General features: G+C 45.1%; 1 protein-coding gene across 3 annotated transcripts in view; it reads left to right on the forward strand.

Moving 5' to 3' along the window:
* Positions 1-11,806, forward strand: part of uchl3 (ubiquitin carboxyl-terminal esterase L3 (ubiquitin thiolesterase)) — a 74,042-nt gene extending 62,236 nt beyond the window's left edge. For all 3 annotated transcript variants that reach the window (XM_068034320.1, XM_068034321.1, XM_068034322.1), the window contains 2 exons: positions 5,682-5,740; positions 11,214-11,806. In XM_068034320.1, coding sequence (XP_067890421.1) covers positions 5,682-5,740; positions 11,214-11,297 — 143 coding nt within the window. In that variant the 3' untranslated portion in view covers positions 11,298-11,806. The remainder of the gene's footprint in view (positions 1-5,681; positions 5,741-11,213) is intronic.
* The last annotated feature ends 766 nt before the right edge of the window (positions 11,807-12,572 follow it).

The following is a 12,572-nucleotide window of genomic DNA, read 5'->3' on the forward strand; positions in this document are numbered from 1 at the left end:
CTCTCTCCTCTCTCGCACCTCCCCTTCCTCTAATACAAATGAGTTTGTCCCGGAAATAAGAGGATGTGGTGCACTCTGTTTATATTCTGCAGGTTTGTAAACTGATGTTTTCTTCAGTCCACAACTACTTGCAGGCTCTTGAGTGTTTGGCATAGCCGACAATTACATCACAAGTTTGACACATTCATACAATTTGTCACACATATGACCTTTGTTTTCATTACTGAAATTGTTAGCATGTTATCTTTGTTTTGTTAGACAAGGCTACAATTCCTAGCTGGGTCATTGAAACCTTGGTCATATCTGTGCCAACAGAAGTTGTTTGCTTGTTTTCACTTCCTTGTTCTCTGAGGGTCCTACAGTACAAATTTCTGAGCAACTTGGGATTAGTGTTGGAGAGAGTAGTTGGAGTCTTTCTGAAAGAAACACTGCTTTTAACATGGCTACCCAGGATCACATTAGGCAAGAAAGCGAATTGGTTGGCTGTTCATTGTAAACAGAAGGCCATGTGAACAATTTTTCCACAGATGATTTTTTTTGGTTGATTTTTCAAATTCTCTACCAGTAGCTGCTGGTTCTTGAAATATGGCCCATGGCTGCTGACTGCCCAATGTCCAGTACTCCACCTAAGCAGTCATTTTTCCCTTTATCTGTAACTGTGAATGTCTGAAAGCCACATGAATGGGGTTGGGGTTAGGGTTGGGGTGGGGAGGTGTGGTAAGAGAGATATGCTTAGAGACAAATGTGACCTTCCAGCAGAACAGGCAATTGATAAGAATCAAAGTGTGAACTGACCATTTTTTTTTTTTTCATTTTGCAAAAGTAGGGCTAGCAAGGCCCAATTTTAGTTCTAATAATGCAACCCTAGTAGTTTTTTCTATCATTCTTTCATGGGACGTGGGCGTCATTGGCCAGGCCAGCATTTATTGCCCTTGAGAAGGTGGTGATGAGCTGCCTTGAACCTTGCAGCCCTTGTGGTGTAGGTACACCCACAGTGCTAGCGGTTTGGTACAACTGAGTGGCTTGCTCAGCCATTTCAGAGGGCGTTTAAGAGTTAGCCTTATTGCTGTGGGTCTGGAGTCACGTGTAGGCCAGACCAGGTAAGGATGGCAGATTTCTTTCCCTAAAGGATATTAGTGAATTGGATGGGTTTTTAACGACAATCGATGATAGTTTCACGGCACCAATACTGAGACTAGCATTCACTTTCAGATTTTATTAATTAGCTGAAGCTGTTAATTAATTGAATTTAAATTCCACCAGCTGCCAGGGTAGGATTTGAACCCGTGTCCCCAGGGCATTCGCCTGGGTCGCTAGATTGCTAGTCTAGTGACATTACCACTACGCCATTGCCTCCCTGTTGAGGGCAGCTGTTTTAGGAATTGAGGCGCAGAAGTAGGTCTTACAGCCCATCGAGCCTGTTCCGCCACGCGCCTAGACCGTGGCTGATGTGCACCTCAATTCCATTTACCCTCCTTTTGACCCATATCCCTTCATATCCTAACCAAATAAAAAAAAAAATCTGACTTTCTGGACCGAATTTTATGAGTGCGCCGCAAATCGTGGTGGCGCACTCTGATGCCAGTGGCGCGCCCCCCCCCCCCCCACCCGCGCATCGGCCACCACTGAGCCCACGCAATATTGCGCGCAGGGGCTCATTTGAATGGAGGGGGCGGAGCGGCCACGCCCGATGATGTAGAGGGAGCGGCCACACGGTCCCAGGCAACGGGGTCCAGCACCACTGCCATTTTTAAAGGGCTTCAAGTCCTTCAAAGATATTTGAATTTTTAAAGCAATAGCATTTTACATTGCCTTAAAAAATTAAATGAAAGCTGGAGGCCCATTCCCACATCCCCCAGTGTTTTTTTTAATTGACCTATATGCTGAACATCAACCTTATTCCCAACTCGCACTCTTTTCTCATCCCCCCTCCCCACACAACCTCATTATATTTGCCCTTCATCCCCTTGCCACCATTCCCACAGCCAATAAAAAAACATTTTCCCCACTTCCCCCCCCCCCCCCCATTCGCCCTGATAATTTCACTCCTCCCCCCTCCCCACCAGTGTCCCCATCAGCGCAAGTTGTAGCCGGCGCCCGTAATATCGGCATGGGATGGCTGCCGGGACCAGGTAGGTTTATTTGCATCTTGTTTTCATTGATTTTAATATTTAAATGAAGGCCCTCCCGCTTGGCGGCGGGGTCCCGCACCGAGGCCTCTCCGCTGCCAGCAAAATACAGCGGGGCCTTCTTGGTGTCGTGGGTTGTGGTGGGCCTCTCCTGCAAGTATTTTACTGGCCACTTCCCGCCCACCCACCCACCCACCAACCCCAGCCACGACATCGAGGGGCTGGTAAAATCCAGCTCCTTCAGTCTTGAAAATTTCAATTGACCCAGCATCCTTTTGAGGGAGGCAATTCCACATTTTTACTGTCCTTTGTATGAAGAAGCACTTCCTGATTTCACTCCCAAATGGCCTACCTCTAATTTTAAGATTGTGTCCCCTTGTTCTGCACCAGTATATTCAAAAGAGTGAATTTTCAGTTGGTACTGTGTGCACTATCACATAGCATAATATTTCATAAGGTGGCCTGGTGGCGCAAACTGTTGAGTGATGTTGGTCACGATTTCCTGCGATGCAGTGGGGCCTGAATTTTAGTTCCAGGGTCCTGATCCTGACGCTGGGCTGAATTCCAGGGTGTGGCAGGGCCCTGGGGAAGATTTTCAAGGAGGCAGCCAGTTCTGAGGCCACCTCTAGGAGACCCATCCAATTAACTGTGGCTGGCGAGCTCTACAACTGGGAGGGCCAGTGGGAGGACCCAAGGCTCTGGGCGGCTGGCAGCACCACCAGGTGAGGTGGGCGCTTCGCTGTAGGTGAGGGACTGCGATGGTGCCACAAGATGGAGGCGCCCTCTGAAGACTTGTAAATTTTTCAAAATATAATGTGGCCACCGTTGCCAGACCCTCATTGCACAGGATGTGGGCTGTGGCCCTCACAGCTCAGTAGATCCACGCAGGGCTGCTTTGCATGTGCGCCTCTGGCTCCCCGGCCCTGCCACCGGGAGGCTGCCATCTTTCCATCTACAAGCAACAGTCACATCGGGCAGCCCTTCCGCAGCTGGAAAATCCAGACAGTGTGTGATGATTGCCCTCAATTGGCACTTTAAATGGCCGAATTGACTAACCCCTGCTGGCGGGCAGGTAGCCATCACCCCCTCCCCCACCCCCCACAAGTCGCCCCCCTGGAAATAGGCCAGAGGCGGGAACATGCCAGTAGTCCAGCATGTCAGCTGTCAGCAAGACATTGCAAACAGGACTGCCTCGGGGGTTTGAAAATTCTGCCCAGTAAATTTGTAGTCTGGTGGTTTATTGTTTGAGGGTGGCTGAGGGGAGGAGAGACAAAACTCGACTAAATCCCCTGGTCCACTTAACATACACCTCCCTGGTAGGCAGTTAGCGAATGTAGTAAGGATTTGCATGCAGATTGGCTGCATACTTTCCTGGTTAGGAAGACACATGTGATAAATGATCTATTATTTCATGTAACATGACGCATTGGTTATTTGCATTATAGGGACTGAGAGTACACCTCTTAAAGCTTTTGTACGTCTGGCACAGTTTTTCATTATCCAGATGTGACAGTTTATTGCCATCATTTTCCAATGTTGCCAAGCAACAATCGCTGATTTGATAAAGTAATCAAAATTGTATTATTTGGCACTAATAAGATTTGACATAATTCAGGTGATAAAGTGAATACAAGAATCACAACAAGTAATTATTTGATGAACTATTCTGTTGTCTCATCAAACATGTAAAAAAAAAGTATCAATAGTCTGATTGTTTAAAGTACAGTCACACTCCTATCTGCAAATGCCTCTTTTGTTTACATGTACTATTTGGTTCCTTTGCTTTCTAAAGAAAGAACATGTATTTATATAGTGATTTATTACATCAGAATGTTCCAAAACACTTCAGAACAATGAATTCCTTTATGTATGATCAACGTTCCTTGTCGGACCATGAACAGTTCTTTACTGAGGGTATGTACAGTTGACCCATTGAGAGGCCTCGAAATAGGTGAAAACTTGGGTGGTCTTTGTTTCCTTCCCACTCGCTGTATGGAAGTCTTATTGGCTTGGTTGCGCATTTCGTGCCTTTCCTTTCTGTGCTGTAGTGGAGCACATTGGTTCATGGCTATAGATCACCAAAATTTAAGGATGCTTCCTAGAGATATGACCCTTCAGGGCTGCCCCACGGTTGTCTGAGTTTATTCAGTGAGTAGTGAACTTTGTCCCTCTCCAAGGCCGGGATTTTATGCGGCGGAGGTCTCGACGTCCGGAATAGGCGACACCGAAATCCCCACCTCGCCTCTTCTCCAGAAAGCCCATCAAACCTTGTGCCAATCAGGCACTTAAGTGGATAACGGTCGCCCTTCCACAGAGTCAAAGGCCCTGTCACCAGAAATTCCATCCTTGGAGAGCTGCTGGCCAATCAGAGGCAGTGGCTGCTGCTGGAAGAGCAACTACCGGAGGCCAAGGAGCATCGCTGGACCAGGGTCACAGGTAGGTCGGTGGGGAGGGGGTCTCACTGGGTTGGGGGTGGGGTTGGAAGTCGGTAGCAAGGTTAGGATGGGGTGGCTGTCAGCCGCACCCCCATTCCCAATGCCGGATCCCTTTATTCAGGAATTAAGTGCCTATTAATGAGGGACACCCCCACCCCGGAGCTGGGAAGCAGCCCGTGTGGTTTTCCACTCTGCTTCCCGTGCAGTGACAGGATTGCCCACCACACGGCTAACTGTGTCTGCGACAGGAAGAGGCCTTTAATAGGGCATTAATTTCCCACGTAAGGGCCTCAATTGACGGCATGTTTGGAAGGCTGTTTACAGGCGGGAACTCCCCTCCCACCTGACACCATCCCACCTGATGTTATGCTCTCCCCACCTCCAAACCTGCCATGGGGAGGGGGGGAGCATAAAATTCCCCTGCCAATTCTGTGCTGAGTTTGCTGATTTCACCTGGGATATTATGCCAGGGCCGCATTGTCCAACTGGCCATTATTCACATGTGAACCATGGGGCATTACACCAAAGCTTGCTGCCTTTCCTGCAGATGAATTTTAATTGCGTGTGATCTTGGGAAGTGGGCTTTGCATACTGGATTCCTCAGGAAAGCATCACTGGAATGCTGCTGACATACCAAACAATATAATTCTAATTCCACAAGTGAAGCTGCAGTCTTTGATGTGTATCGCTCAAGCTGAAACCATTTGATGACTTTTGTGAACATTTCCAGCCTGTTGCATTCCTCGTCTTCTAGGATAATGCACAGTGTGGAGTAGGTTCCAAGGCAATAACTCATTTGGGGGTTGAGATGATACAATTGCCAACATAAGCATAAAAGTTGAGCATTTTATTGTTCTCTCTCTCTTATGTTGCTGCTTCAAAGAACTCACTTCCTAACAATCCAATGCAATGATTTTCTTTCATGATGGACGATTATCAATGTTGTGTTCTTGCAGGTTTACCATGTGCTTGAACTAGAAATTACATTGGTTTTGTTTTACTTGCTGACCCTGGAAATACTACATTTATATTTTTTATGTATAAAAAAAAATGTTGATTTAGTATATGTTTTTAAAGTAGTATTTGCTCTAAATTACTTTTTGTTCTTCCTACTCAGATGGACGCAAACCATTCCCTATAAATCATGGATGTACGACTGCTGATAACCTGCTTGAGGTAAGAGTGGGTCACATATTAATATAGTTTAAGAAACAGGCCCAAATAAGGGAAACAGTTTAGAAAATCACCCTAATCAATTGCAAATTGTGTCTTGATGAACATATGCGAAAGACATTATCTCTTTAAATTTTTAGTAAGGCATTTGACAAGGTACCACACGGCAGACTGGTCAGTAAAATGAAAGCCCATGGGATACAGGGGAATGTGGCAGGTTGGATCCAGAATTGGCTCAGGGACAGGAAACAAAGGGTTGTAGTCGACAGATGTTTTTATGAATGGAAAGCTGTTTCCAGTGGCATTCCACAGGGTTCAGTGTTGGGTCCCTTGCTGTTTGTGGTATATATTAATGATTTGGACTTAAATGTGGGAGGCATGATTGGGAAATTTGCTGATGACACAAAAATTGGCCGTGTAGTAGATAGTGAAGAGGATAGCTGTAGACTCCAGAATGATATCAATGGTTTGGTTGAGTGGGCAGAAAAGTGGCAAATGGAATTCAATCCAGAAAAGTGTGAGATAATGCATTTGGGGAGGACAAATAAAGCAAGGGAATGCACAATAAACAGGAGGATATTGAGAGGGGTAGAAGTGAGACACCTTGGAGTGCATGTCCACAGGTCCCTGAAGGTGGAAGGACAGGTAGATGGAATGGTGAAGAAGGCATATAGAATGCTTTCCCTTATTGGCCGAGGTATGAGAATTCAAAAGCAGGGATGTAGTGCTGGAACTGTATAAAACGCTGGTTAGGCCTCAGCTGGAGTATTGAGTACAGTTCTGGTCGCCACATTACAGGAGGACACAGTTGCTCTGGAGAAAGTACAGAAAAGATTTACAAGAATGTTGCCAGGGCTCGAAAGTTGCAGCTATGAGGAAAGATTGGATAGGCTAGGGTTGTTTTCCTTAGAACAGAGGAGGCTGAGGGGTGACTTAATTGTGGTGTACAAAATTGAGGGGCCTAGAAAGAGTAGACAGGAAGGATCTGTTTCCCTTCACGAGAGGTCAATTACCAGGGGGCACAGATTTAAGGTGATTGGTAGAAGGATTAGAGGGGACATGAGGAAAAACTTTTTCACCCAGAGGGTGGTGGGTGTCTGGAATTCACTGCCCGAATTGGTGGTGGAGGCAGAAACCCTCAATTCATTGAAAAGATACCTGGCCATGCACCTGAAGTGCTGTAACTGGCAAGGCTTTGGACCAGGTGCTGGAAGGCGGGCTTAGATTGGGCGGCTCGCTTTTTTTCGGCCGGCACGGACACAACGGGCTGAATTGGCCTCCTTCTGTGCCGTAATTTTTCTATGGTTTCTAAATGATTTTCTTTTGAAGGATGCTGACTGTAAAAAAAAAAAGTGAACTGAAAGCCATACAACTAAATCAGTATTTTTTTTCTAAGCATGTCATAGAATTGTTACAGCATAGAAGGATGCCATTCGGCCTGTCGTGTCTGTGCTGGCTCTCCGAAACAGCAATTTACCTAGTGCCACTGGGGAGAAAGCGGGAGCAGGGTACTGAATTAGACGAATGGCAGAGCAGGGCCGAATAGCGTACAGCTGCTCCTATTTTCTATGTTTCACTCCCCTGCCTTCTCCCAGTAGCCCTGCACATTCTGCTTTTTCAGAAAACAGTCCAGTTCTCTTGAATGCCTTGACTGAACCTGCCTCCACCACACTCTCAGACAGTGCATTCCAGATCCTAACCACTCGCTGCGTGAAAAAGTTTTTCCTCATGTCACCATTGCTTCCTTTGCCAATTACTTTAAATCTGTGCCCTGTTGTTCTCAATCCTTCCATCAGTGGGAACAGTTTTCCCTATCTACTCTGCCCAGACCCCTCACGAGCTATCCAATATTGAGCTCGGTAGACAATTATAAACACCTTAAGCTTCCCTTGGCACTCCTTTTGGCACTATGGCTTTTGATCTGTCATTCTTTATGTAATATTTAATTGCTGCTAATGGCATTTAGGTGTGCAGTGGAAGAAGTTGCAATAATTATATCTTGTGTTTTGTAAACGGAGTGTCTGCTGACAATGCAGAGTATGTGCAGAGCGATTGCCGGCTTCGTCAGTGTGTCCAAACATTTGCCAGCTTGCCAGTTTGAATCCGCACATGCTCGTGGCGATGTCAGACGTAATGACATCTGAGTATTGCCTTACCCCTCAATGGCCACGATCGCCGCCTCCATCCCTCCCGTGATTGCCACTGGCCGCTGCTCTTCCCCGCTCCCTCCAGCTCCGTCTGCTCACTGCTCCATCCCGCCGTTCTCTCCTGCTCCCGACTTCTCGCTTCCCACCTTGCTGCTCCCCCCGCCCCTGCTGCTGCTCGCTGCCCACAGCCCACTCATTTTACTGGCAGCTGCCTGAGACGTTGCAGGCAGTGAGATTTCAGTCGATGAGGCTGCATTTGTGCATGTACCGGTAGTGTGCCACCTAGTGGTTCCGTTGTCAGCAAATGCAGCCTTTTGAAAATTTTGAACTTTTTTTTTCTAGTCACCTTTTCCAATTAGAAGGAAGGTAAATGAACTTCTCCAAAGCCTCTGCCTTATGCAGTATCCGTTTGGCTGGGTTTGTAGAATTTTTGATTCTTAGAATGTTGTGAGTTCAAGCACCTCACCTTTTCCAATTAGAAGGAAGGTAAATGAACTTCTCCAAAGCCTCTGCCTTATGCAGTATCCGTTTGGCTGGGTTTGTAGAATTTTTGATTCTTAGAATGTTGTGAGTTCAAGCACCACTCCAGGCTGTTACTGCAATGCAGGGAGGCGGGGGGAGGAATTATTGCATTGTCAGCAATGCCATTCTCCAGATGAGACTTAACAGGCTGATAGGGTCTTAATGTAAACAAAAAATCCGTTGCATAATTTGAAGAGTAAGGATTTTTTCTTGTTTTCTGGCCAACATACCGAAGCCAACACCACCAAATGGCAGATCAGAAGGTCTGGTTTGAGTGTCCTTAACCAAGGCTAATGGGCCTTGGATGAGACGATTGTCCTTGTAATGTTTTGAAATACACTGAGTTGTGTCATTTCCCCCCAGACTGATTTATGTGGCTTTAATACACCTTCAACAGCTGCAACCAGTTGCCTTTTTCAACCTTCAAATTCATTTTGTTTTGAAAACCCAACTCGAATGTAACTCGATCCCAAAATTCTTTGTTTAAAAAAAAATCTTTTAACATGTCAGGCACCTTACTTTTAGGAAAGATGTCAATGGAAAGAATGGGAAAGGGATTCACAAAGACACTACCAGGGATGACTTTTTTAGTTATGAGAAAAACTGAAAACATAGCTATAATGAAGCGAAATTTGGTATTGAGCCACATGAGATATTCGGGCAGATGACTAAACGTTTGGTGAAAGAGGTCAGCTTTAAGGAGCTTCTTAAAGGAATAAAGAGAGGTGGAGAGATTTGGGGAGAGAATTCTGGAGCTTGGGGCTTCGGCAGCTGAAGGCATGACCACCAATGGTGGAGCGATTAAAATCAGGGATGCTCGAGAGGCCAGAATTAGAGGAGCGCAGATATCTGAGAGTTTGTACGGCTGAAGGAGATTACAGAGATAGGGAGGGGTGAGGCCATGGAGCGATTTGAAAACCAGAATGAGAGTTTTAAAATCGAGGCATTGCTTAACCGGGAGCCAGCATAGGTCAGCAAGCATATGGGGGATAGGTGAACGGGACTTGATGCAAGTAAGGAGACAGGCAGCAGAGTTTTGGATGACCTCAAGTTTATGGAGGGTAGAATGTGGGACGGTGATGAGAAGTGCATTGGAATAATTAAGTCTAGAGGTAACAAAGGCATGGATGAGGTTGAGCAGATTAGCTGGGGCAGGAACTGAGTCAGGCGATGTTAGGGAGGTAAAAATAGGCGATCTTAATGATGCAGATATGTGATCAGAAGCTGATCTGTGGGTCAGATATGTTACCAAAGTTGAGAACACACTGGGGAAAGGAATGCAGTCAGTAACTAGGGAACTGAGTTTGTGATGGGGACCAAAGGGAATGGTTTTGATCTTCGCAACATTTAATTGGAAGAGGTTAGTAGAATTTATTTCATCCAGGGGCTTAAGACGTGGAATTCCCTCCCAGAAAGAGTGAAGAAGACCCAATTTCTAATTGTTTTTAAAAGAGAATTGGATAAATATTGGAAAAAGAAAAAAATTGTAAGTTATGGAGCAAGGACATGGTAATGGGACTAAGCAGCTAATGGGTAGCTCTCCGAAAGAACTTGCACAGTTGCAATGAGTTCTCTGCTGTAAAATTCTACTATTCTGGGGAAGAAGCTCAATGGGTGGGTTCATGGCCACTCAACCCATTCTGTGGTTGCTTTCTGAGCATCCTTGAATCAGATTGTAATTGATAGCACCCAAAAGCTACCACATGGAGCGGTCATTACATATACAGATTCACCAATTTAACTGCAGCACGCACAGTTTCTGCCAGATCAGTCCTAACCACTGCTGCCATGGCTCCAATACCAGAATCTCCACCTCTTAAATGTGTACTGTTTTGATGTGCTTCTACAATATGTGGAGGATGTGGAATGCAAAGGTGGATTATTACCTTGTAGATTCTCCCTTCTTGGAATGATGTGTCTCCTCTTGAGGTTATCATCCCTTCTGTTCATCCCTGCAGGTGTATGGAGGCAGGTTAGCATCAAGCGGTTAATTAGTTTGTTTAGCTTCAGGTCAGAACAAATTGATGCAAATCCTTGGGCTTTGTGTAGTGTAGGAATAGGAAAGCACATAGCGTGCTCAACATTTGATTTCAAGAAAACATGTTAAGCTAGGCCGGACCAGACCCCTTTCATCTATGGAGATTGCAGTTACTTTGAAGAATAAAGCAGATTTTATTGGATGTGTTTTTATTTCCAGTATTTCATGGGAAACCGACTAATTGTTCACAAAATCCTGCTTTTTGCTGTTGCTGACAAGTGTTTAGTAATGTTTTGAAAGTAACAAGGCCGAGATTCAGATGATTTTTAGTCATCTGTTTCAGATTACAGTATGACTATTCACTCCTTCTTGTTAATTCCAAAAATATTGAGGGGTGGGGCAGCTGTTCCAACATTTACTGTCAATTGGCACAGACACAACAGGATATTAATACCTTGAACATTAGCAATGGGATATTAATGAGTTTTATTATTTCACAATTTAAATGTATTTCAAGTCACTGGTCATTTCTTATTCTTTCACGTCAAACAGTCCCCAGTCAACAAGTTGGAGTGCATGGTCCAAACTAAAACAGAATTAACCAGGCCATCTCTATCACTGTATGTTTAAACAATGCTTTGGAGTGATTTCACTGTAACAGTTTAATTTGAGAGCCAGGATGTAATCTGAAACCTTTCTCTCCAGTGCCTAGTAACCGATTTGATCAAAACATTGTTCATGGAGATATATTGCACTGAGCCTGATGTGGTATTCTTTCAAGGTGTGGTTTCAAATTTCTTCCTATTGTAATTTTTGGTTTGCCTTCTAGGATGCAATAGAAGTTTGTAAGAAGTTTATGCAACGTGACCCTGACGAATTGCGGTTTACAGTGGTGGCACTCTACAAGGCATAGAGTGTTTCAACGTGGAAGGAAAAAAAGGGGCTACAAAAACTAAACTTGAATTGGCTTCCAGCGATTTTGCTTTACTCCAGTCTCCGAGCTTGTGATAATCTTGATCTGGTTTAACTCGTGTAAAGACTTGATTTAATAACTTCCTGGAATATGTCCGACCATTCCTCCCCCTCCCCTCCACCCCCCCCCCCGCCCCCCACCCCCCGCCAAGAAGTCCGATAATAATGTGTACATTTGTGTGCACTTTTTGTCTTACCTCCTATAACAATGGTCCTCCGTTTTTGAAACTTATCTCAGCCTGCATTCCCCAGTGACTAATGGAGAGCAGTAGAAATTTATCTGGGGAAAGAGGTTGCAAGATTCTTGCTGTAGTATTCACACCAGCTGTACTTTAATCATCAACTTGAAAACAGTTGGACATCTTACAATAGCTGGAAAGTTGTATGCGAGAGCAGGTAAAAATGATGCTCCTTGCTTTCTAAATGTGCTTAATAAATTAATTATTGGTATCCGTGTGTTCTGGTGCTTTTCTTTCATTTGGGAGATCGTTTCTTCATAAAGGACTAGACTAAAATATGCTGTGCCTATTCGACCCAACAAGCCACTCAAATGTTCCACTGCCATCCCAACTGTCCTATACAAAGCCCCAAAAATGTGATTTTCCAGAATGTCAAGTTGATTTTCCATTGGTTTGCTGGGGAAGTTGGGATCAAAATGTTTCCTCTGATTTGGGGGGGGGTAGGGGGGAAAACAAAAGACTTGGATTTATGTAGTGCCTTTCATGATCTCAGGACACCCTAAAGCGCTCTACAACCAATGAAGTTTCAAAGTGTAGTCGCTGTTGTAACGTGGGAAACACAACAGCCAATTTGTCCACAGCAAGCTCCCACAAACAGGAATGGCCTGATAATCTGTCCATTGTGATGTCGACTGAGGGATAAATATTGGCCAACACGCAAGGATAACTCCCCTGTCCTTCTTTGAAATAGTGCCATGGGATCTTTTACAGCTGCCTGGGAGAGAACACAGGGCTCTGTTTAACATCTCGTCCAAAAGACAGTGTGGCACTCCCTCAGTACTGCATTGGAATGTCGGTCTAGAATTTTGTGTTCAAGTCCTGGAGTGGGACTTGAACCCACAACCTTCAGACTCAAAGGTGAGAGAGCTACCAACTGAAGCACAGCTGACACCATGGAAGGGAAAATTTCTTCTAATTGCTGGCCTAGCTTAACAATGTTATACTTTCGTCCTTTTGTTTGACAATCAGTCTAAGCT

This window comes from Heterodontus francisci, chromosome 6 (assembly GCF_036365525.1).
Source record: "Heterodontus francisci isolate sHetFra1 chromosome 6, sHetFra1.hap1, whole genome shotgun sequence".
Classification (NCBI taxonomy): domain Eukaryota; kingdom Metazoa; phylum Chordata; class Chondrichthyes; order Heterodontiformes; family Heterodontidae; genus Heterodontus; species Heterodontus francisci.